Source organism: Chelon labrosus, assembly GCF_963514085.1.
Source record: "Chelon labrosus genome assembly, chromosome: 18".
Classification (NCBI taxonomy): domain Eukaryota; kingdom Metazoa; phylum Chordata; class Actinopteri; order Mugiliformes; family Mugilidae; genus Chelon; species Chelon labrosus.
In genome coordinates this window covers 23,536,051-23,562,281 of record NC_140351.1, presented here as the reverse complement: position 1 = coordinate 23,562,281, position 26,231 = coordinate 23,536,051, and the positions used below count along the sequence as shown (strand labels likewise).

General features: G+C 43.0%; 1 protein-coding gene across 1 annotated transcript; it reads left to right on the top strand.

Moving 5' to 3' along the window:
* The first annotated feature begins 7,366 nt into the window (after window positions 1–7,366).
* Window positions 7,367–24,893, top strand: LOC311503890 (tomoregulin-1-like). The gene is made up of 11 exons (XM_084566796.1): window positions 7,367–8,121; window positions 16,895–17,004; window positions 18,035–18,164; window positions 18,385–18,411; window positions 18,493–18,583; window positions 18,664–18,812; window positions 20,163–20,210; window positions 20,304–20,424; window positions 21,749–21,910; window positions 22,447–22,527; window positions 22,766–24,893. The coding sequence occupies exons 1-11, from the start codon at window positions 7,986–7,988 to the stop codon at window positions 22,788–22,790; spliced, it is 1,080 nt and encodes a 359-aa protein (XP_084422922.1). The 5' UTR covers window positions 7,367–7,985; the 3' UTR covers window positions 22,791–24,893.
* Window positions 24,894–26,231: the final 1,338 nt, after the last annotated feature.

Below are 26,231 nucleotides of genomic sequence, written 5' to 3'. Positions count from 1 at the left end.
GGTTCATAAAGCTTTCTGTTACAGTAATTAACTTGAAGCTGTTTACGGTTCAGTCAACCCAACCTTTCTCCCTGAGCTCCTCCATCTGTGGGCAGAGGTGGCTGTTTTTGGTGCATATGCTGAAATCTCAAAAATCTGCTGCTCTCACTCTGCATCTGTGTTATTTGTTTTTTCCGTGAGCTCGAGTTGGACTGTTTGTACATAAGCACTGTTCTGGGCTGCCCTCTTGAGCCTGTAGAGGTGGTGGCTGATCGGAGTGAAGGAAAAGTGGAGTGGATGAAAAACCAGTCCCACCATCCATAATTAATAAGTCTCTGCTTTGTTTGTATTTTCTGTTGTTTAAAACCCCTCAGTGTGCAGACGCTCTTTTTGCCAACACGCAGAAAAAAAACGACACCTTAATGGACTTTCTCGCTCTTTTCTCCGTGATAAAAGCTGACGGCATGTCGCTGGGCGGAAACACCTCTGCTCAGCTCAGACATGGCTCAATACGGTTGAACTCAGATGAAGCTGCACAACCTTCGGGAAGTGAATCTGGGGGCTGTACCAAGAGGTTGGTCTGACACAGTTAGTGGAACACTTCAAACTTCAACAAGAGAGAACAGACAACAACAGATGGGTGAGAAGCAAATGAGTTGAATGTGACACTTTCACCACTCTGAGGTCTCACTTAAAGGCCTACTTAAGATAATTTATTTTTTCATACAAATGACAGTAATGAGAATTTTTCATTGTCACTCCCTGAAGCTGAAGTTAGCATCACGATGAACCTACACAGGGGCCCTGGAGCAAAATGGTGACCCCGATGTTATTTCCACAGAAAGTAACAAGCCGTCTGGAGCTGAATCCAAGCTCACTGATTAGTTTGAACTGAGAGAAAGTTAGATGACCTGCCACTTTGATGACTGATCATTTGAATGGTTTCACAGGTCAGTGAAGTGCTGATGGAATCAGTTTGGTTAATTATTAATGTGTTTACTTGATTAATAAAAAGCATTAAAAGCTGTGCATGCAGGATATTTCCATCTTGTTTGAGAAGATTCTTTTCAAACACAATGTGTTTTTAGGTCTCTGGGGCTAAAGTTGTTTACATTTTTTTGTGCTTTTTGTGCTGTAGGATGAATTCCAAAAAAAAGAGAAAAATAGAATTGTTTTCGTGAACCAACTTAAAACAATAAGTCCCTCTAAAGGTCACTCTCAGTAGTTGAGTACTGGTCGGACTCGGGAAGTCTAATAATGTGTGTACAGTGGAGTCAATGTGACACTTTTTTAGGGGGATCGGGGCCTCTTGCGACATTAATCCAGCCATCAAAAAAGGAAAACACCCCACGATTACAAAAAGACTGGCAGCACATGACACTAGAAAACAAGCCATACACACAAGACGCTTGTTTAACCTGCAACAAATTAGATTTCTCTGTTTTTGCTCTTTTCTGGACAGACGCCAGATTCACTTATGAGGAGAGTAAAGTTAATTTATTTCTTCACTTTGCGTAGTTGAACTCATCAGGTAACACGAGGTGAAGAACATGCAACGGTTGGATTTAATGCATGACAGAGAGGGAGGAGCGACAGAGGGCAACAGTTTGAATTCCCGAGGCATGGTCCTGATCCGTCGTTGTGACAGATACAGTGTCTCGGCATGCCCTCTCCAGCAAGTTGCAACTCTCTCACACTCTTACACACACAGACACACACAATGACAAACACTATGTCTGTGCTGTCAACCTGAGAAAATACCTGCATGAGACAGCAGCAAATCGAGCGGATCATGTCATCACCGCGTCTAGGAAACATGTGCATCAGGTTGTCTTCGGAAAACCGCCAGCCTGTGGGAAAAAAAATGAAAAAACAAACATCATCTAGCCTCTTCTATTATCTGTAGCTGTCATCTCTGAAATAACTATTAAGGATGATGGCTTTTTAGACTTAGATAGACTTAGATAGGTAGCTCAGTGGCACATAAAAATACTAGGGGTGGGACTCGATTAAAAAAAATCTAATTAATTAGAGGCTTTGTAATTAATTAATCTCGATTAATCTCATTTTAATCGCATAACAATATTATATATTGTAGATTTATTTGCCCCCAAAAGCAACATTTTTTCAATTTAAATGGATTTTAGTGGACGACTGAATCAATTAATAGACACAGACATGAATATTGCAAAGTCAACCTCTTTTAATGTCTGGAAAAAATGCATTTTATTGCATTTCAATTCAAAACAGCAGAAAAAGAAAGAAAATATCCCTGGCCAAAACTGAACAGACCTTATGTTAAAGTGCCATTTTAAGTACTGTAAGCACTTTTTCAAAACAGTATTGACTTTAAATGGTACCACCCCTAAAGAAAACACAAAAAACTCTGTTAAATTTATTTAGACTCATCAGACTCATCAGGTTGCTTTTGTCTACAGGGGTCTGTTAGTTCAGGTTTAGGGAAATATTTTGGAGGACAGTTTCAGTGAAGTCTCAGTTTAACACATTGTTTCTTGCATAGTAGCTGTATGTGGAGGTAGTTTCCTTCTTCTTTTATTTCTTTCTTCCTCCCGCCAATGTTTTCCTCTCCTTTGTTGCGGCTCTGCTCTCAGTCAGTTAAGTCTGGATTAAAGATGACAGGTTCTTTCCTGTGTTTGCAGGTGGAATCAGGTTAATCGACTGAGAGCTTTCAGTGGGAAATAATGGAAGACGGGGAGGGAAAAAACAAAGGCCCGCCGCCATCATGTTTTCATGCTTCCCGGAGTAATCTGCGGTGAAACGGAACATGTGCTGAGCGCGCAATATCCAGCATGTGTGAAGAACCATTAATATATGATGAACGAATATTTATTTGGTTCTAAATGGGCCACGTCTCTCAGAAATGTTCCAGTTCTCCCGGTACACGCACGCGGCTTTACTTTTCTACTCGCTGATGTTCGCCTTTCAGTCAGTTCAAGAACAGTTCAGCCTCTAAACAGTGAGAGAGGAGGAGGAGGAGGAGGAAACAAACAAAGGGGAGTGGAGATTATGAATGAAGGCGGAGAGGCAACTAATGAGCCCAGATGGCTCAGAAAAACAGCCGGACCTGAGGACGAGGATTAAATACGCTCAGACTGTGTGAATCAATAATCGCCATTACATGGGGGAATGTCCTCGGGCTAAACACCGACCTCACACAGTAAACGCTTCTGCATCATTTAACTGATTTATTCATTGGTTTTTAAAGAGTCTCAGGTTTCATCGTGCACCAGCTTGCGATAAAACAGAGACGTTGCTTTATTATTCACTGTGTTACAGTAGCAGTCCAGCAGCACTTAAAGTAGCAGAGGGTCTGATTTAACAATTTATTTTTATCTGAACACTGCCAAAAACAGTCTGCTAATAATAGACTACTGGGTGACAAAATTACTGACCTATCTATTTTAATTCAACTTTAATTGCATTCAAAAGACAGGGCTTCATATAAACAAAGAAATTCAAGTCAAGTTTGCTTCAAATGCAATAGTCTGTCTAAAGATTGACACACACAGGATTTTACCAGGGTAATTTTTGAAAGATGATGTCATTCAGCTCCTTTACATGAAGCACTTATACTACTATACAGAAAGAGGGGAGTTACTGCAGGAACCAACCTGTGCTATGAATGCACGTGGTGATATTGTTAGAAAGATGGACCCTCTGCAAAGACCACTCTTCAAAACAAATTCCACTGGAAGATTTACATCTAACGTTGTGACGCCAGTACTGCTCCTGATCCTCCTTCTAGCAGAGATCATTTGTCACTTTAGTTGTTCTGAGGACTTTGGATGAACTTTAAAGAAGTAAAAAGAGAAGGTCAGGAGTAAGAAGTATGAAAGATCAGAGCGAGAACGTTTGGCAGTGTTCTGTCTTTCAAACAAACACTGATGAGCAACGTCTACACATCCAGAAGTCTCATTTGCATGTCTTTCCTGAGCTGCAGTGGGTTGAGCTCTCTGTGTTGGCCTTGACGGTGTTTGTGCAGTTCACCATAAGCTTGGACTCCTCTGAGCTCACTTCATGCAATACGATTGTTCACCACTGTATATAAATATGAACAAAGCATCCCCACTCCCTTGCATTGGCCAAACTGGCGCTATTTTCCCAGGAATACAGGCGACGCCGTCTTGCGAGTTTGTAAGCCAGAGTCTGCGCAGCAGAGTCTGAGAGTGGAGACAGGCAGAGCTGCAGTATCAGTGACCCGCCCACACTTCCTCCAGACTTCCTCCAGACAACCTTAAAAGGTTAACCTGAGGATGAATTTATACCTTGGTCCGTCAGAACAGAAACATAATGAGAAACACTGATGTCTGCAGAGAGGAAGGGGAGATATTTGATTTAACATACTAGTTTAATAAATTAGACATGAACCTTTGAAGACTAAATTCTCATATTTTTGTGTAAACTTCATCAGAAATGACAAACTTTTAATGAAAATGTCACATTTCATCAGTCTGACTTCCATAGGAGGCAGCATTAGACCCTCATTGTGTAACGTCACCTCACGGCTCCAGTACACGATGACAGCTGTTAGGATGCAGTTAAAGGAGCAGTTCACAGTTTCCCTGTGTTCTGCTGGCATGCAGCGCCCCCTACTGTCTGCTGTCTGTCAATGACACTTAATTGTTCTGTTTGAATCTTTCAGTTTCTTAGACTTTCCGTCCTTCTAAACGTCAGAGCAGATTTTTCCATGCTCCATTTGTATGGTCACTTTCTAGACTGCTCACTGATTTCAACTGTATGATGAAATGCTCTCAGTAATGGTGCATGTTAATATAGACACGTGAAATAAATGAGAAGACGGGGAATAAGGACAGACTGTGTGTCTGTGCGGGTTCACCGTTAACAAATTGGTGTGAAGAGATTAAACAGATCAAATATATGATAACTTCATGTAGGGTCTGTGCTGGATGTCTGCGTCAGGGCAACAAAACTATGACATGATAGTTATTTCCTCATTTCTCCCAATATAGTAAAGTCAAACTAAACAATTCATTTTGTAGCTATGGGCAACGGTTGCTCTATAATGGTATAAGTTGGTTTAAAATTTGTCACTGAAATGTTAAGAAAGGTTGTTTTAAAATACTATTATGTTCCAGTGACATTTATTTTCATTTGGACCCTACCACAACATATGTACAGCACAATAAAAATCATGCAATTCTGCAAGCTTGATAATCTAAACATGTCTAGATCTAGACATCCTAAGACATAACAGTACTGTACTTTGTACTCTGCAGTCAGTTTGTGTGCTCAACAGTACTACAGTGCTTGTTTATTATTAAGGACATACATGTAGATTAAAGTAGACATTGGCGCTGACTCAGATATAATGTGTCATTACTGTTAAACCAAAAATTAAAGATATTTAATGTCACAGTTAAGAGCTGATTCTCCTCCTCTGTCGTTTAGGAGTCTGAGTCAGTCACTGTAAAACCTGGGTTCAGTTTGCTCTTATTCTGTGTGATGACTTCATTTGAGTTTAAAAATGTCAACTATTCCCTCTGGGCCCAGTTTCTATTAATTTGTGGATTCTTGACAATCAATGACACCATTATATTAAACAAATACTGATAATTGATTGATTGATATAGTCTGCCCTCTAGCGGGTTGTTCCTACACTGCACATAATAAAACTGGTCTGATATTCACTGCAACACTTCCTAATCAGACTACAGAATCAAGTCAGTTAAATTTCTGGGATATTGATCTGAAGTTACTCTAGGAGAGCTGGACAGGGCTGTAGAAAATTCTCAACCTATCAGCAGGACCAGTATCTACTCCTGTGTGCAAGGAGGAACAGGATGAGCACTGCCAGAGCAGATTTCATGGGGGTGGATTGGGGGATTGGGGGCCCGACATCATCTTGTGGGCCCTGTACTTTTCACATATGAGAGCAGGTTCACCCTGAGCACATGTAACAGAGATGAAAGTGTCTGGAGAAGCTGTGGAGAATGTTATGCTGCCTGTAACATCGTTTAGCATGACCACTTTTGTGGTGGGTCACTGATGGTCTGGGGTGGCCAGACCATCACAAGCCTCTGGAGCAAACCACCTTCAGATCAACAGAACCAAAAACAAGGAGATGGTGATGGATGCAGTCTGCCCACACCTAGAGTGTGTCGACCTATAAATACATGGGTGTACAGCTGGATATCAAACTGGACTGGTCAGCGGCTCTACTTCCTCAGGAGGCTATAGTCCTTCAACATCTGCTGGAAGCTGCTGGACATGTTCTACCAGACTATCGTTGCCAGTGCCCTCTTCTACGCTGTGGCGTGCTGGGGAGGCAGCACTAAGAAAAGGGGCACCTCATGGCTGGACAAGCTGATACATAAGGCGGGCTCTGTGGTAGGGACAGAAGTGGAGTCCCTGACATCAGTGGCAGAGGCAAGGACTTTGAACAAACTCTGGTCCATCATGAACAATATACACCATCCTCTACATGACCCATAAATAGGCAGAGAGGCTCGTTCAGTGACAGTAGCTATCTATCGATCCATAGACCTCTATGGGCTAGACATCGGGACCCGCTGGTGCAGTGAGTCCTGTGTTCCTCCTGGTGCCTCATGTGGCGAGAGTATGCAGACAGTTTCCGGAGGATGAAGAAATTGGTGCTGACTGGCCCCCACACTTGTCTAACCTAAGTCCAATAGAACACCTCTGGGACATTATGTTTGGATCCACTCAATGCTGGCAGGTTGCACCTCATACTGTCCAGGAGCTCATGATGCCCTGGTCCAGATCTGCAAGGAAAAACACCAGGACACCATCTGACACCATCTGATCTCATTAGGAGCATGCCCCGACATTTTAAGACATGCTTACAAACATGCAGGGGTCATACAAATACCATAGGAGTTGCTGCTATGAATTTTCAGCCAATTGGAATAGCTTCCTTGCTTCCTGCATTTTTTTCTCCACTTATTCGGGGTATCTTTGAATTCGGCCGTCTGTAGACTGATAATCTTATTTTTGATCAAACAATGTGGCATCTAGATTCCCATAACTGAAACCACATGGGACCTGGAAAATCTGCCGAGTTCAAGCCCATGCCCACTCAGTACCCACATAGCCCATATTAAACCCTTGTGGGGCCCACATGGACTGGCTGGGTCTTCGTTCCCAACATATCAGTCCATACCAGTATAGATATGGAGCAAAAAAACTTGTAATTAATGGGAAGGACAATAAGTGAGCTGCAAAGTCTGCAGGTCTCTCTCTCTCTCTCTCTCTCTCTCTCTCTCTCTCTCTCTCTCTCTCGTTGGGTGTGGGAGTGGTCTCCCCAGGTCACGTGGTCCGGGCCTTTGTTGATGTGATTCAGTAGAGAAAGAATAGGAGGACAAAAAAAAAAAAAAGAAGTCCCGGTCCGACCGACTCCATCCGTCCACCTACCGCGGCGAACACTCTCTCCGCTCGGGCCTGGATTCTGCTGAAAGCCCCCTGGGACCTCTTCCTGGATCTGTTCGTCCGCGGCGTTCCGCGGTTCTCCCCGCCGGTTTGAGAGCGAGGCAGCGGGGCTGGGGGATGGAGGCTCAGTCCGGGCTGTGAGCAGACTGTTTGAGGGGGTGGCGGAGGTGTGGGGGTCGGTGTGTGAAGCCCCAGGCCCTGCTTTGCTTTGTTATCCTGGACTTGGTTTTGCAGCTGGCCTACTCATCGTGTTTCAGCTGATTTCTTTTTTTTTGTTTCTCCATGAAGCCTTCCTCCGAAGTGGGATAAAACACATGGACTAAACGAGGATTTCACATCTTTTCCGCGGCTGCAGGATTTGATTATCCTGGTCTCTGTTCTGAAGATTCTTTGAATCTTCTGTTTTCCTCTCTTCACCTTTTTATCCTCTTTATCCTCTTTTTGTTCATCTGCCTATCCTTGTGCACCTCTATTCCTATCCTAAACCCCCTCTTCACCTTCATTTATTCGCCTCATCTCTCTCTACCCTTCAGTCCCTCTCCTCCATCTGTCCCTCCAGCTCTCCCTTTTCCTCCATCATGGCTCCAATGTGCCGGATCTCCTGGTTGGGCTGCCTGCTGGTCGCTCTGGTTGTCCCCGCCGTCCGGAGCTCCTTCCCCCGCAGCGGAGGCAGCAGCAGTGCGGAGTGCGGGCCCGGGAAGGCCGACTGTCCAGGTGAGACACACCTGAACACACCTGGAGGATGCTGAGGTCAGAGGTCACAGTCGTCCCTATTTAGTCTATCATCTCTTATGATCACATGATGCAGCTGTGTTCGCTGGCACATCTGTGTGTGTGTGTGTGTGTGTGTGTGTGTGTGTTGTCATGACGACAACAGTGGGGATAAATCAAGAGACTGTGATGGAGGCTCCTTAAATGAAAGCCGTGATACAGTCTTTAATATTAGTGCAGTCGTCATGGCAACAGGAGCAGGAAGTCAATAACAACACCTGTGTGCTGTTATGTGATGAGGCTGAACAGATGTTGAACCCACTGAAGCTGCTTCCAGAAATGTATGTATGTATACATGTGTGTGTGTGTTTGTGTGTGTTGACCACTCCTCACTTTAACCAGCCTCTATTTTAGGGCTAATTACAGGGTGGAGAATCAGGGCGGGGTTGAATGAGGGAGTTTTCCTCCTCACACAGCCTTGACCAAATCTACATGTATGTTCGCATTCACTCGAAGGAGGTGGCAGATAGTGGCTTGTGGCTTTCCTCAAATACACACAGAGGCCACTTCATTAGGTATACTAATCTAAATCCTCCTTCATGACTTTTCTAATGTTCAGCTGATGTTGAAATAGGAAGGTGCTAAATCAACTGGATGATCATTTTGGAGGATGGAGTTTGTGGTGCTGTTAGACTGGATTCAATTAAACACTGAAGTGTTTCTGTTATTTAGCCCAGCACACTGACTACAGTGTTCAGTTCAATTCAATTTTGTTTATATAGCGTATAACATTACAAATTGTCTGAAGGCGCTTTAAGGAACCCAGCCTGAAATAATAGGAACATATGTCGGTGCAACACAGTGCAATTCAACAGTACTACAAACCCCAGCAACAGTTCAATCAACAGCTCTCTCAGATCCACAGAGGCCCCTCCCCTCAACCCACAGGACCCAAAGGGACCCACTAACAACATTCTGTTGCCAGACGCCACAGGACACCCTCAAGGCTCATTTAAATTGCCACAGGACGTAGACGGCGTAACCTACGTACATAGCCTAGGCCGGTGCGAGCCATTTATACTCGTCAGTCCGAATCGCTCTGTAAAAACACCACCCAAGCGCTAGTTGGCGGTGTGTCTTTTTTGCCAGTAGGGTTCATTTTGTTTAGTTCGTCTACTTCCTGCCTCACTTTCAACAGGGGCCACTGAAACCTCCAACGAAATCGAGTCATGCAACTGTTTGTATCACCAAACCTCCTTAGTTAACCTTTCCAATCATTCCATTTAGGGTAGGGTCCTGTAGATTCTGAACCGTTCCATCTTGATTCACCCAAAACAATACAATTCAAAAATTGTGGAGATGGAGGAGCTGCCACAAATACTAAAGCGAAAATACGCTACTACTAAGCGGACCAATCACAGGTCTTGCGATCTGTATCGCTGTTATATTTCTAGGGAGGTGCACATCAGGCTATGATGTCAGGGTCTGTGTAGGATCTGGGCTGATGCTGAGGTATTAAGCATGCATCTGCCCATTTTCATTCTCTGATGAAGGGAAGCCTACACAATCTTAGGAAGGTGGTCATAATGTTATGCCTGATCGGTTTATATCTGCTTCATATCAAGTTGAAGTTTCCCATTTTTTGTTTCCACACGAGGCTTCTGTTAGTCAGAGTCTCATAACTCAGAAGATCAAATCGGAGATCTTTCAATTAATTAGAAGTAAAAGAAATGTGCACAGAAGATGCTTCAAGAAGTCTAGTGGTGTTTGGCTTTCCTTTGTAGCTACAGATGTCATGCAGGCAGATTAAATGTTGTCACAGAGCTCTGCTGTTGCTGTTGCAGTGACTGACATGTTCCTTCATTACTCAGTTGGACAATAGGTCTGCCTCCATCAGGGTGTTTAAGGTGTCAGTCAGCTCTGCCTCCACACATGTTCTTTCCATCCTAACCACGCCTCGGTTCAACAGACTAGGATAAAGACAGCACATGGCACAGTCCGCCTCAGACCATCCTTTCATCATCAGTGACTGTGCTAATTATTTTCTCCAAGTCAAAAAAATAAAACATGTGTTAATTAGTCCTGCATGATTCATGTTTGATAGACACTACAGTGATCAGCTGATTTGCTAATTTGCGAAATGAATGAGTCTTTAAAAATATATATATATCTGTGGGGTGATTTTAGAGATGTATTACAAACATGCTGATACGTTTTTAATCTAAATGTAGACACGTGGAGCTGAAATAACTTAAAACCTGGATCCTTGAAGTTTTTTTAGGATCTAAAGGAAGGAATCTTTTTGATTTCTATTTTCTGAACCTTTTTTTTTTTTAAACTTGGCCTCTTCAGCTCCGTCACAGATGTTCTCCTGGGAAGACGCACCACTATGGCTCTGTTTTGGCAGTCTGTCATTAATGAGTTTGTATGGTGGTCTGTGGTCTGAGAACAGAGAGCAGAGGTTTAACCGGCTGAGACACATGCTCCTCTCAGAAGAGCCTTTTTCAGGACAGAAAAAGCACTAGAGATGTAGCAGTGTAGATGATTTCTGGATGGAGCATCTTTGGTTTAGCTGCTGTTCAGTATTTCTATTCATTGTTGCTTTGGCTTTAGGTGTTTTTTAATTAACATTAACGCAGCTCCGTCTTCTTAAGCGCTAAACCGATCAGACTGATTTAATTCAAATGAAAAACATTTGGCTGCAATGTGGCCAGAAGTATGTGGACATTGGTTGTCCTGGTTTTGGGCTTGTAGTGATACAGTTTTTATGGCTTAATCATTTCCATACTGGTTTCCTGAACTGAACTCTGATAAAATGAAGAAGCAGCAGCAATATTTCTTGTTTTTTCTGTGAGTGGTTGGAACAAATGCTCCAAGATGGATTCACGAAACTCTCAGAACTGCACAGAACTCGTTTTAAATCATGTTCTTGTGCTTTTAGTAGCTTAAAAGTTTTCACTCCTCTGACTTCAAGGCAGAAACTTGCAGACAAAGCTTAACTAATAATAATATGGTGGAAAAAAAAGATTCATTTTGTATTGAGATCCTCATCTGTTTCATTAGTATTTTATTCCAGTTTTCTGTGTTTTGTTGGCGTCTGTTTTCCCATTGTCTGAAGTGTGGCTTGCTTTGCAACAATTCAGATTGATTTCTCAAAATATGGGGGATAAAGTTTCAAATAAATGAATTACTGAATAGTGTTTGCCCATATTCTTTACAATCAGCCGCCTGTCCATTCTTCCCATGAAACTAAACACTAAATATGCTAAATCCTAGTGCTGCAGCTGCAGCATACAAATTATAATATAGATAATAGCCAGCCTCTGAAGGTCTGATGTGTTGTCATCTGCAAAGACAGAAATTCTTCTCCCTGATCTCAAGCCCATCATGTAGCTTTAGGATCACCTACTCTGAACCAGACCTGATGGGGGGCTGCATCGTCGTTTAATCTGCTGATCACATTTTCCATTTTCTGAGGAGTCAGTGAATTCTTTGATTAATCAATAAAAATAAACTCCCCCAATAAACGTTTAAATATATTTTAATTTGATCCATGAACGAAGAACCTATTTCAAAAATGTTACCCAATAAAACTATTTATCACAGAAGTTCAGATTTATTCAGTGTAATTAATTGATTGATTTAAGTGTGACGATAAAGTCTGCTTTACTATCCTGTAAATGGTCACCATTCACACTCACATCACAACTAATGAACCTAACAATCATGTCTATGTGAGAGAAAACTAAGCAGACACAGGGAACTCCAGCAGCGCTGACATGCTAGCCATTAGCATCACCATTAGCATCACCATTAGCATCTCCATTAGCATCTTCATTCTTTAGGGGTTTAGTCTTTATTGAGTTACTGGTTATAATACTGCCCCCTGCAGGATAAAATAGAAGTGCCTGGGTCTCATTGATGATTTTTCTCACTTTTGAAGTTTGGGTTCAGACTTTTTCAATTATTGAATTATTATTCAAGTTATTCCGTGCAAACTGACATCTTTACATAGTCTGACTGTTCAGGTGTCCACATACTTTTGGCCCAGTGCTTTTTGTGCAAACAGTGTTGAGACAGTTGGATGAGGAAGGGAAGAGGGAAACAAGTAGCGATATTAAAGTCATTAGAGTGTGAAAGGGCGAGTGAGCTAGAGCAACACAGAGTGAGAGAGCGAGCAGTAGTAGAGAGTAGTCAGCGCTCGCCTTGCTGATCCCCTGAGGATGAAAGTGCTCATCCTCCACATTTAAAGGTTGACCTGCTTCGCTCACTCATCTCCGTTTCTGACTGGCTTCAGATCAGCGTCACCACCTTCAGAACAACACACAGTTTCCCAACAACCGCCAGTTCATTTTGAAATAAACGTCGCCTACTGATGTTCAGGAGGTGTTTGAGGACTCTAAAGACCCTCTGGATGACCAAAAGTTCCATCCATTGAATGATGAAGACAATGAACCCCTCACTTGTCCTTCTAAACAAACAGAAGCTGTTTGAGGATGATCATCTGGAGTAGTTTCCTGTTGTTACCTTTCATTGTTCCTTCAGACAAACTGATGACGGTGAATGCAAAGGCAACGGCCAAAAAACTGCACCAAATGCTTCTGATGCCACACTTTCTAGAAGAGTCAGGAAAGTGGTTAGCCTAGCTAGCATGAAACAGGGGTTCATGGTTAGCACAGCTTTGCCCTGAAGACGTGAGTGAATTGGTTAGTTAATCAAGAGAAACGTGATCACGGTAACCATTCCATTTAGGGTAGTGTTCTGTAGGTTCTGAACAATTTTTTCTGCACTTTGTTTTTCAACGTTGATCAGTTGGTCGGGTAAATCGAGACATTTGATGACGTCACTTTGGCCTCTAAGAAACTGTGATTGACATTTTTCACTCAGCCTGGAGAGGAAGTTAAATCATCTCACAAACAGACATGTAAAAAGAAATCGGAGTTTTCGGTTTCACTGGAGCTATGTCTAGTTGTGTATCCATCCACCCAGAACTTGTCAGACGCGGGAACAACAGAAACAAGGGTTTTAGAGTTTCTGGCTGATTTAAACTTGTGCTTACGGTACTCTAAATTTCTACTCTAAAGATGCAGGAAAAACTAAATTTGGACCAAAGAGCCGTTTACATGCTTTGAAATATGTCTGTATGTATCATTGAAGGTAGCTAAATGCATGAAACCCATCAGAATCTGAGGGCACTCTGCTAAACTGTGCCAGCTAGTTTTTCTTTCTTATTAAAAATTAGAGTGGTTGAATGATTCATGTTGCTTCTCTTGGACAGCTGGGATAGGCTCCAGCCCCCCCACGACCCTTCAGAAGACGAATGAATGAATGAATGAATGTTGCTTCTCTTTAGTATCACTTTAGATTGTGGTACAGTGTTCTTCACTCTGTGACAGTTTGACTGTTACTTTGAAGCCAGCGCGTCTCTCAGAGATAATGTTGTTCCGTCACAGTTCACTGACTCTCTGAGTCACACACTTTTAATCAGCGCCTGCAATCCAGTTCACATCACAGCGACACACTTTCTCTTACGTGAAGCCAGTCGGTCCAAAGAGACTCGGTTTAAACGCTTCAACCAGGGTTTGTTTAGTTTCCGGTCTAAACTCGATCGTTCCTTATGACCCCAGAACTTTTGGTTGTTCTCAGTGTGTTTCCTCTGCACAGAGTTGCTGCGCAGGGGTAGGTCTAAAAGGAGTGAATGGAGGTGGTTCTTGCAGCGCTGAGCATTTCCAATTGGCTCACTACTTAATTATTTACTAAATCCTCAGCAAAAGCTCAGCGTTTTAGGCATTCTCTCTGTTTGCCTCAACTTCCTTTCAATCAGCTTGAATCTCCTTCATGCTTCCTGTCACACTAATGACTCCACGTCATTTTAGAATGGCATTATCGTAGTTGGATAGTCATCTGCATTACTGCCACCTACTGGACTGGAGAAGGTTGCTGTATAGTCATGCAAAGCCTCATTTATGGCCTACGTCGTAACCTGACGTCCACCTCCCCAGAAATGTAGCACAATACGTCAGCGATGCAGACCACAACATCTGTTATTGGCCTGAAATCATTTCCTCAGCATCTACTCTGACTTCTTCTAGTGTTTCAGGAGTGTAGTTAGAGAACAATGCTGACACACATCTGTGCACGAGTACCGACTCCCGCTGGATCCCTCGCGGGAGTATAAACCAAGCTTAAGAACATCCACCACTTTTTCATATACTGTATAAGCAGACTGATTTGCCAAATCTTAGCTCCTGATGTGGGACTGGTTAAAGCTCTAATTCATTTTCTTTGTTTTTCTGCTGCCATTCAAACACAACAGTCATGTATTATGAAGATCAGTGTGTCTCCACAGCTTCACGATCTGCTTAAAGCAAAGGTGAATTTGAACTCCTCATGTAGTTCGTTGGTGTCTGGGATCTCCAGCTGTGTATTTCAGGTTGCGTGTTGTCAGCGTTTGAGTTGCTCCCCACAGAGCCGGGTCTCCGCTGACCTGCCTGGCTCTGTAAACAAGCTGCTGTTGACAGGTTCCTGACTATAGCAACCTGACATTATTGAAGAGCCCTGTGTGTGAGTGAGTGTGTGAAACGTTATAGGAGGATGAGGTTGTGCAGAGCTGACAGACCCCTTCATGAAGGAGGAGCTGTTTCCGTTTGCAGGACTCTAACAGACCCTGCTTTATTTCTGTGATGTGGAACAGAAGCGTTGAGTCACAATCACACAGGTCCAACTGGATGGATTTTTAAACATCTCAGTAGTAGTTTGTTGATTTCCATGCTTTGCATTGCTTTTTATGATATGCAACACTAGTGTAACCAATCTAGGAGGTTAAAGCACAACAATTAAATATTTAGGGGTGGTTTTTGTGGTTTTAGGATGTGTTGAACAGTTTTTCGCTGTAAACCATCAGCTGTATCTTGCAACACTGCACATGATCTATGTTGGTTACACAATATCTGAGCTGTTGGATTTTTAAATCATACCAACCTGCTAAACTAAGATGGTGAACATTCGCCTTGAAGCCGCGGCATGGCTGAGGACACAGAGCCGTCAGAATAACTGCAGCCTGTTAGCCCGAACAATAAACCAACAGAAATGTTTCTGTTTGCAGCTACAGCTCAACTCAGGATTCAACTTAGGGAAGGCAGCGAGAATCCTGGGAACTCAGTGTCTGTTTGTATATGTGTGTGTGTCAGCGGGTTGATGTGGCTTGCTCAGCACACTGAGGTATTTACTAATTACAGGGAATCCTGAGGTCACGGCCCTTGTAATTACAAGCTCTAATGGGCTAGCCTGCAGGCTGCTGTCCAATCAGCTGCCATCAGGAAATAACTACCCTGGATAATAGTCTGTGCGTTTTCAGTCAACCTGCATTGTAGTGCCACCGTTTCACTCAGTGATTTTGTGTGTTGTAGTGTGAATTTGATTCAGAAATCTCCCTTCACTTGGCTGACCCTCTGATTTTATCCTAGCGCCACCATGAGGTCAGTTCATAAAGCCTCTAAAACTACTGACACGATACCCATCAGGCTCCGTGGGAAGGCTTTTGGAGAACACTTTAATGGAACTGTATAAACAGGACATTTCAAGTGATTGTTCTTGTGTTCGTACAAGACAAATAATCTTTTAATAACCGCTTGTTTACATTTCAGTGAATATGTGAGTAGCGGCCACTAGGGCTGCTCGATTTTGGAAAAAATGAGAATCACGATTTTTTTGGTCAAGATTGAAATCACGATTCTTTTTGAGTTTGAAAATAAAATGCGTGTATTCGGCATTTCGGCAAAAAAAACTCACTGTAACCCCCCCCCCCCCCCCCCCCCGTTCAATTTGGGAGAGACCCAGAGGTGAACTGTCCCCCGCGCCCCCCTCCCCTTTCTCACGCACACCTTCTGTGCACGGCACCTTCTCAGCAGCAGGGGCGCCAATTTGCCAGTTCCCCACACAGATATGACAGATAATAGAAAACCATGTAGTGGCGCAGATGTATTTGTTTATTTGTTTTTTTTCCAAGTGCTCGTGCCGCCCCCCTGTCATGAAAAAATGCCGCCCGGTTCGCCCGTGCCACACTGTAACACATTTTGCACATTATGTGGGCCTGTGCTTCGTCGGATTCTTCGAATCCGAAGTGTTGCCATACAAGAGAACTTGTTTTACCCTTTTTATCGACCAAACGGGACCATCCTCCCTCTGCCATCTCGCTCGCGCTGTTTTCTGAATAAGTGTTGAGTGTTGCAGGTCACCACGCACACACACACACACACACACACACACACACACACAGAGAGAGCTCGTGGGGCCGCGTTGAATGCTCTGGGGGAGCGACTGAATTGCGCATGCGCGTCTCTTTCATTAAAACCTCACAGACAACGGAAAATGGCAAAAGAATCGTTCCAACTCGATTTTATTAATTTGGAGATCGTTTGAGCCAAGAATCGAAATCGTGATCAAAATTCGATTAATTGCACAGCCCTAGCGGCCACATTAGCTGTTAGCATGTCCTCTTAACGAGAACCACAATTAGAACCACAGCTCCCAGAATGAGAGGCGATATAAACAGTGTAATGTTGCCATGGAGACAGTGAATTAGCTGTGAAGAGCATCCTTGCCTCTGTGATTTCTGAGTGGATTTATGAACATTTATTTAAGATGACATGAAAAATAAGGGTTTCACATCCATGAGTACAGATTGGACTGAGTTACAACTGTGAGAACGACCCACATCTACATTAACCCCTCCCCGGGATGATGGGTAATATTCATCGTTGTGATTCTTTTTCAGATATGTCAGAGAAGAAGAGCGACCTGCGTGTGTGCGACGCCGGCACCTGTCGGTATGGAGGAACCTGCCGCGAGAACGGAGCCGACATCAAGTGTGTCTGTCAGATCCACGTAAGTCTGACTCTAAGACACACCCTGGAAACCCAGTAGCTTAGCAACATTAAAACCACAAGCTAAATCCGTTGTAGGGGCACCTCTATAACTCACCTGGTGGAGAGTAGACGTCCCATAAACTGAGACTACAGTCCTCACTGTGGGTTTGATTCCGGCCTGCAGTCTTTGCTGTGTGTCGGCCCCTCTCTCACCCCATCACTTCTTGTCTCTCTCCAATGAAAGGCAAACCAATAAAAGTCAAAAAATAACTGAGTGATTAATTTAGATAGATAGCTTATGTTTGTTTGTAGCATAGACTGTATATAAATATGAACAATGCGTCCCCACTTCCTTATATTGGCCGAACTGGCGGTATTTTCCCGGGGATACGGGCAGCGGCATCTTGCGAGTTTGGAACCAGAGTCTGATCAGTACGGTCTGAGAGTGGAGCGACGCGGCGCCTCCTTATAGATGATCCACCCAATTGACACTTGAATATGCATCAGCATTATATTAACTTCCTAAAATGACAGAAACCATCCTTAAAAAAATGTATTTGGCATGTACCTTAGTGTTTTAGTTTGGCCCAAGTCCCATCCACTAACACACAGGGGGTGGTTCGTATGACCTATACTGCATCCAGTCACTGGGGGGTATCTACTCACTTTGGCTTTTGACGAGCTGTTTAGTCTATGGTTTGTAGCTGTGAAAGAGACACAAACTGAAAACTCTACCAGACAGCGCCCTCTGGTGGACAGACTGTCTAAATGATGCTCTGTAGTGTCTACTACTGTTAATTTATGTGTTATAAACTGACATTGGCTGATATTGCTCTGGTCTAAAGACGATGAAACAGTCAGTTGCTGCTCCCGGTCTTATTCCATCCAAAGTGTTTTTGTGAAAGAAGGCCAGAGTAAAGAGTTGATGGATGAATCCAGATCCAGTCTGCTTGGTTCAGAGGTTTAGAGACGAGTGACAGTTTTACCAGCGAGGTTTAGCTCCGATAAACGCAGAGGGCTGTGTGAAATAAAGTTGTTTTGTGTTTCAGTGCCATAAGAAGTACATCCCAGTGTGCGGCTCAAACGGTGATACGTACCAGAACGAGTGTTTCCTGAGGAGGGCCGCCTGCAAGAAACAGAGAGCTCTCACCATTGTGTCAGAAGGACCCTGTTACCATGGTAATGCACGCAAACTCATTCGCTGCTTTTCTGCACAGTTCAGATTTCCCAGATTTATGTAGAGTGTAGTGAACAGTTCGCACATTGTGAACAGTTTGCAGTATAGTTCAGTAGGGATAACAACAGCACCAGGATCTAGTTTCACTGCAAAACTGATCTGGTCTCTCTTATGTCTCTGTCTCTCTGTCTCTCTGTCTCTCTGTCTCTGTCCGTCTTTCAGACACTGGCTCAGGATCTGGAGACGGAGGTAAATACCCTTATATTCTCTGATGTCAGTAGTCAGCTGGTGTCTGTAGAGGCGCTGCAGTAATGTTTTGTGTCTCTGCAGATGACGAAGGATCCGGCCGCGGGAAGAAGGCCTCAAAATGTGGAAACTGCAAGTTTGGAGCCGAGTGTGATGAAGACTCTGAGGACATGATGTGAGTCCACTCCTGAACCTTCACCAGGATTCACTGACTTGATTGACTTTGATTGACTTCTGTGTGTCTTGTGTGTCCAGCTGCATGTGCAACATCGTGTGTAACGGCCACAACGACAACCCGGTGTGCGGCAGCGATGGAGTCACCTACGACACGCCCTGCCACGTCCGGGAGGCCTCCTGCCTCAAACAGCTCAAGATCGACATCAAGCATGTGGGACGTTGCCAAGGTAATGAGAAAAAAAGAAAGACAAAACAAAGGCACAAAGCCTGAGGGGGAGGAAGCGAAGGAGATGAATGCAAAGAAGAAGAGAGTACTCCAGGAAAGAGGAATGGAGGATACAAAAATGAGAATGAGAAAAATGGACGAAGGCTGTAATCAGGAAGAATAAGGAGAAAGAGACAATAAATAGATGAAGAGGTGGAGAGATACAGGAAGACAAGAAAAAAACAAGAAGATGAGAATAAAGAGATGAGCCATGGAAAGGGGGACAGGAGAGGAGAAAGAGGGATGGAGGAGAGTAGGACAAAGGAAGGATCAGAGGATGGATGGATGGGACGGAGGAGGATGGGAGTCAGGAGGGAAGAGAGAGAAAAATGTAGAAAGAGGTTTTCAGTTCATCTATATTGAATGATGACCTGACCCCATTCTGAACACACACAGGTCCTACTATGGCTGTGAGGACCTGAGTCGTACCTGGACCTCATAAACACACAAACACACAGGGAGCATTAACACGACTGAATGTATAAACAGCTGGTCACATTTTACCATGACCTCCTGCCTCCGCCTCTTTGTTCTGTTGTTTCCTCTGTTTCCTTCTCCTTCTTCTCCTCTTTCTGCTTCTTCTTTTTCTTCTCCTCCTCCTCCTCCTCCTCCTCTTCCTCCTTCCAAATGAACAATTGGATTCGGGAGAAGGACTGAGATTATTAACCTGTACACAAAGTGTGAAGAGAAAAGTTTAGCATTTTCAACCTTTTCTCCAGTTGTGTATCATTTAGGTTGTCATGGTTATCACGTATGATCAAGATATAAACACAGGAAGCCCAAAGTGACGCCACAAATTCAGTTTAAAGCACCAGAACCACGACATTTGTACATGTGATTTAGTTTAAAGATCTGAATCAGAAATAACTGAATCAGGTATCAAAATATTAACTCCACTGATCAGAAATTAGTCAGTAAATTAGTAGAGAATGTCATTTCCTTAAATAACTTTGCTTAATATATTTGCTTTAAATGATAATAAGCAGCTACACACAGAAAATAAATTATATTAAAACCTCCAAAATAATCAAAAACGATTTAAAGTCAATTTGTTTCAAGCATAGACAGTATAAAGATGGAGGGCGGAGCAGCTCCTCAAAAGTGAAGCCAGAGCAAGTAGAGCTCCCCCTGGTGACTGGCTGCAGTATAGGTCATAAGCTCCACCCCTTCCGTGTTAGAGGATGGGACTTGGACCAAACTGAAACACTGAAATACACGCCGAATAATTTATTTATTTATTTTTTTCAAAAAAAAGAAGCTGTCCTGTAGGGCCGTGGGAGTATGCTTAAAAACTCTTCTTCTGTGGTTTCAGATAAAAGCAGGAAGGACGACAGCATCAAGAGCAAACCAGACATCTATGGTAAGACTGCCTCTCTCCGTCCGGTTGAAGGATTACCGTGTGTCTCTCTGATACCCAATCATATACCAGGGTTTTCTTCTTCTTCTTCTCCAGCTGTGGCCAAGCCTGGCGAGGGGGAGGGCTTTATGGACAGCCCCGGCCCCTGTCCGGAAGACTACGCCCAGTTCTGCGAACACGGCCAGTGCGAGATGAGACACAACCTGCCCATGTGCAGGTAACGCCTGTCTTCATGTTTCTACCTTTGTAGTAACAGTCAAAGTTCATACACACGTGGACAAAGTTGTTGGTACCCTTACGTTAAAGAATGAAAAACCCACAATAACTTAAGACTGACAAAAGTTATAATAAATACAAATATACTTGAAATTAACTAATGGAAATCAGACATTAATTTTGAATTGTGGTTCAACAAAATAGTTAAAAAAAATAAAATAAAATTAATGAAGCTGGCCTGGACAAAAATGATGAAAATAATGAACATAGGCACCATATTAAGGTGTGTCCTGTAATTAGCATCACAGACATCTTCTGTCTTCAAACTTGTAATTAGTCAGTCTGCCTGTTTAAAGGGTGAGAAGCAGTCATTGTCCTGTTGGATATCATGGTGTATACCACACTGAACATGGACCACAGAAAGATAAGAAGAGAGTTGTCTCTGGAGATTAGAAAGAAAATTATAGACGAGAAACATGGAGGAGGCTCGGTTATGTTCTGGGGTTACTTTGCTGCATCTGATACAGGGGGGGTTGAATCTGTGCAGGGTACAGTGTAATCTCAAGACTATCAAGGCTTTCTGGAGCATAATGTGCTGCCCAGTGTCAGAAAGCTTGGTCTCAGTCGTAGGTCATTGGTCCTCCAAAAACATAATGACCCAAAGCACACAGCCAAAAACACCCAAGAACGGCTGACAACAAAACATTATATTCTAAAGTGGCCTTCCATGAGCCCTGATCTAAATCCTATGCAGTCTGTAGAAGGGACCCTTCAAACCTGAGACAGCTGGAGCAGTTAACTCACGAGGAGTGGGCCAAAATACCTGTCAACATGTCCACAAGTCTCACTGAGACCTTGGTAACGCAACAAAATATTAGGTTAGGGATACCATAACTTTTGTCTTGGCCACTTTCATGAGTTTGATTTTTAAAATGATTCTGTTGCACCACAGAATCGATGTCTTATTTTAATTAGTTAATTTTCAGTAAATATTTGCTTATTTTTACTTTTGTCAGTTTCAAGTTATTTCAGTGACCACCGTGGGTTTTTCTTTCTGTAACGCAAGGGTACTAATAATTCCATCCACGTCTGTATGTACATGTCATTGTCAAGCCATTTGTTGTCCTATAAGAAGTAATTAAAGTCAGTGAAACTATTTGAGAACGCAGGAAGCAAAAAAAAAGGTGGAAAATTAATAATGAAACTGATCAAATAAAAATAAAGGCAAACAAGACCAAACAGAGGGAACAGAAACATTTAAGGGGTTAAAATAAAGTAAATAATGTCCAAGAAACACTGAATCTAAAGCTTGTCCTTTGTGTCAGTTGTGAGGCAGCGTACGGCGGTCCTCAGTGTGACCAGCTGCTGGACTTCAACATCTTGTACGTGGTGCCCAGCGGTCAGAAGCTGCACTACGTCCTCATCGCCGCCATCATTGGAGCCGTGCAGATCGCTGTCATCGTAGCCGTGGTCATGTGCTTTACCAGGTACTCTCTCTATACACACACACACACACTTCAAGATGCACCAATGAACTGTAAACACACACCGTTCATGATGCAGTGGTGACCAACAGCCAGCAGAGGGCGCCCAACACCCTGATACTCATCTTCTGAGCCAGAGGGAGGACACGCCTCCTTACTTTAGAAACTACACTGTAAAAATACATGTAACAATTATTAATAAGTCCATCCAAACATCTTTAGTATGAAACAATCATATAAATATAAAAAGAAATATAAATATTTCTTATAAATAAGGAAGAATGATTGAATATCAGTTAACTATCTGCCAGCTGTTTAAGTGGTGCTTGTATTTCTAGAGAGTTATCTGTGTGACTTGAATAATATGTTTTACCTTAGGGCACATTTTAAATCAGGTTTTCTTCATGTGTAATCCTTCCTGATGGAGTTCAGCTGGTTGTGTGAGCAGTCACTTTCCCGATGTATGTGATTTATTAGATAAGATGAGATCGAAGCGAGTGTTTCCGTTGTTGACGTGTACTTCCCGTCGTGTCCTGCAGGAGGTGCAACAAGACGAAGCGCGGCCGGAGACAGAAGCAGCATCTGGGGCACTTCCCGTCAGGAACGTCCTCCAGAATGATGTAGCTGCTCCACTTCTTTTCCCTCTCGCATTTTTATAAAAGTCCAGTTTTTCGTACCACACAGACAGACTGCATTTTTGATATCTCCACTTTTTGGTGCCTCTTTATTTTCTCCTCCCTTTTCTCAAACCGCTTTTTGAATTTCTTGAGGGGCCTTATTTTTCAGATTGTCCTCCACGTTTGAGTTGTTTGCTGGCAGAGCAGAATTGTAAAGTCTGTTTTTTTGTTTGTTTGTCAGCTGCTGCCGTCCTCTCAGACTCTGAAACACTGTGGATCCTCTGACAGGAAACTTTATTTATCTGATTGTATCGTCATTCTGGACCATCCACAGCTGGAAAATCTCAGATCGTGTCTTTTCATTTTCACCCTGTGGGACGCGCACTGTCACTGTTTTTGTGCTTTTCTTTAGCATTATAGACCGATCAGCCACAACATTAGAACCACTGACAGGAAAAGTAAATAACATTGACCATCTTGTGACAATGCAATGTTCTGCTGGGAAACCTTTGCAATCAAATGGATGTTACTTAGACATGTAGCACCCACCTAGACCAGACCAGGCACCCCCACCCATAAGGGAGACCTACACAATATTAGGCAGGTGGTCATAATGTTATGCCTGATCGATGTATACAGCTGGTGTTCATACATTATTCAGAAGTTATAGTAACACTGCTGAATGCCTTGTGAGAATTTTCTAGATGTACAGTAAGGTAGCTCTTCCCTAGTGAGCTCACACAGCACTCATTAAGCTAATTAGATCCATTTAAATCACTGACACGTTGAAATCTGGCGTCTGTGGTAACTTCTTGGCCTCATGGAGGAAGGAAATAGAACCAAGAGGAAGGATTAGAATCTAAACCAGAAACAGATGGATGATGAGGATGAACACAGACTGGTGTTTCTATTTCTTTTTGAACAGTAATTGCTCTCACTGCCAGAAGGGGGCGACAAATGTTTCACACTGTAGCTTTAAATACCACTGAAATTGTGCCGTATATGTTAAAAACAATATTTTACTGGACTGGGTTTTAAAAAAATCGATTTTCCAACACAAATTGATCTTAATCTAAATATCAGATTTTGATTCATAAAATCCTTGTATCCATTATATAAATATACACAGTTTCAGGTGTCCTCATGTTACATATCTCGCTGCAGTCTTGTGATGCGCACTGCTGCTCACGTTTGGCTGTTTGCCACAAAACTCTGGAGGCCTGTTGGCCATCTTTTCATCTCTTTTTCTTTAACATGTTTACTTTGTCACAAACGTGTTCTAACGCCTTAATATTCCAGGGGGCGCGCTGCACCAGAACTACAAGATTATCAGGGACCACAGTTTTAAGTAGACTCACGTCTGTCAGGTTGTTTTCTGTTCTGAGCGTCTCACAGGGTCAAAAATAATATTTCATAAACTTTATTTTTTTTTCTTTTGTATTTGTTTTGACGAGACACACCTTAAAAACCAAAATGCTGTTTTTTCTACTGCTTAAAATTAATGAGGTACAAGCTGACATGTACAGGTTGTTATTAGAATTATTTTATTGTTTTATTTTCAGATGACGCCATTCCGGAAATGGATTCCAATGTTTGTTTTGTGTGTGTGTTTTGACAAACTGATGATAATTTAAATGACTTTGAGATTTTTTTTCTTTTTTAAATCTAATTTGTAACAATGGTATGAAGTGTCTGTGTTGGTCGTTTTATTGTGGTAGAAGGAGTAGATCAATAAGCTGGGCCGAGGCTCCCTCACGTTATTGCTGCACTGAGATCGGATCGGATGAGTCCAAACATGGGTTTAATCTACGGCGGTCTCAGTAGTGTGGTGCCTGTAGGAATCCAGTCTGATGTTACTGTAGATGTCGCATTTTGCATGAACCAGTGAAATTGATGTTTAAACTGTACTGTAGTTGAACTAGAATTAAATTATGGTGTTTGAACCACTGCGTCTGTGTCTCTTTCCTCACGTGCTGACAGCTGAAAGAGGAAAATCTTTTAGTTCAGGAAAGTTTGGTACGGCTCTTGAAACCCCACAGAACATGAGCACCAATTCTGACATTGTTCCATGCAAACAAGAAGGAGGAGTGAAAATCAGGAATTCACTCATTCATTCAATTTCTATAATCGCTTGTCCTGTGAACGGTCGTGGGGTGGCTGGAGCCTATCCCAGCTGTCATTGGGCGAGAGGCGGGGTACATCCTGGACAGGTCTCCAGTCTATCACAGGGCTAACACAGAGAGACAGACAACCATTCACACTCACACTTCAATTTGCTAGGGAGCATAAAGATTGGACTCTGGAGCAATGGAAGAAGGTCATGTGGTCTGATGAGTCCAGATTTACCCTGTTCCACAGTGATGGGGGCATCAGGGCAAGAAGAGAGGCAGATGAAGTGATGCAGCCATCATGCCTAGTGCCTACTGTACAAGCCTGTGGGGGCAGTGCTATGATCTGGGGTTGCTGCAGTTGCTCAGGTCTAGGTTCAGCAACATTATGTGTCCAAAGAATGAGATCAGCTGACTACCTGAATATACTGAATGACCAGGTTATTCCATCAATGGATTTATCCCTGATGTTAAAATTTAGTTATATTGATCTTAACTTGGCATGTTCTCCCTGTGTCTGCGTGGGTTCTCTCTGGGTACTCCTTCTTCCTCCCACCGTCCAAAGACATGCTGGTTAGGTTAACTGGTGATTCTAAATTGGCCGTAGGTGTGCGTGTGAGTGTGAATGGTTGTCTGTCTCTCTATCTTAGCCCTGCGATAGACTGGAGACCTGTCCAGGGTGTACCCCACCTCTCGCCCGATGACAGCTGGGATAGGCTTCAGCAGACCCTGCGACCCTTCACAGGAATAAGCGGTTACAGAAGATGAATGAATAAATGAATGAATGATCTTAACTTGGAAATATGAGTTGAAATAGTGAGGAATTGGGAGTTTATTTGACTTCACTCACTTTGAGTGAAGGAGGAGTGAAAACCAGGCGCTCCTGGTGGCTGATGAAGGCTCCATGTCTGCTACAGGAAGGAGGAGGTAAATATAGCAGTGACGGCAGGGTAAGTGTAGGCAGCAGCTGGTGGAGAGCTTTTAGATGGCGGGGAGTCCCCTTCTCTCTTCATACAATTCCAGCCCTCCTGATCAGTTGGTGTCAGTTGCATGAGTTAGGCTTTTGAGCATGTTTATTTTAATGTTTGATTCTGGACGGATGCAAATATGACAGGGCACAAAGGATTTAAGGAACCTCATTGCTGTCCAAGTTTTTCCGTGATTGAAGGGTTGATTTGTTCACCAAAATGTAGCCCAGAGATGGTGCACTGGCAGTAATCACAAGATTAAAGCTATTAAAGCGATATACATTGCCACCAAAGCTGGTTAAATGTGATCAAAAAGTCAACAGTCACAAATTTCACAACACCTTTAAGTTTCATCAAGAAACACGAGGATGTCTTAGTTGCAGCCCCTCATATACCACTAGAGGCTATTACCAACCAAACACAAACTACGTAAAAAGACAAATATTAACACATTAATACATGTTCAAATCAAAATATCTGCACCCGTGCTGCTGTAACAAACTAATGCACCAACTTAATGCCAGAAATGTGAGGATTCATGACCAAACCAAACTGCAAACAGACATAAGGCATGGCGAGTAATGTAAGCGCCACCCACAAACTGTTATTGTTAATAAAAATAAATTAATAA

Coding starts and splice junctions, on each gene's coding strand:
- LOC311503890 (XM_084566796.1), top strand. CDS start 7,986: ATGGCTCCAATGTGCCGGATCTCCTGGTTGGGCTGCCTGCTGGTCGCT. Junction 20,425..21,748: donor CACAACCTGCCCATGTGCAG/GTAACGCCTGTC, acceptor CCTTTGTGTCAG/TTGTGAGGCAGCGTACGGCG. Junction 22,528..22,765: donor GGAACGTCCTCCAGAATGAT/GTAGCTGCTCCA, acceptor TTTGTTTGTCAG/CTGCTGCCGTCCTCTCAGAC.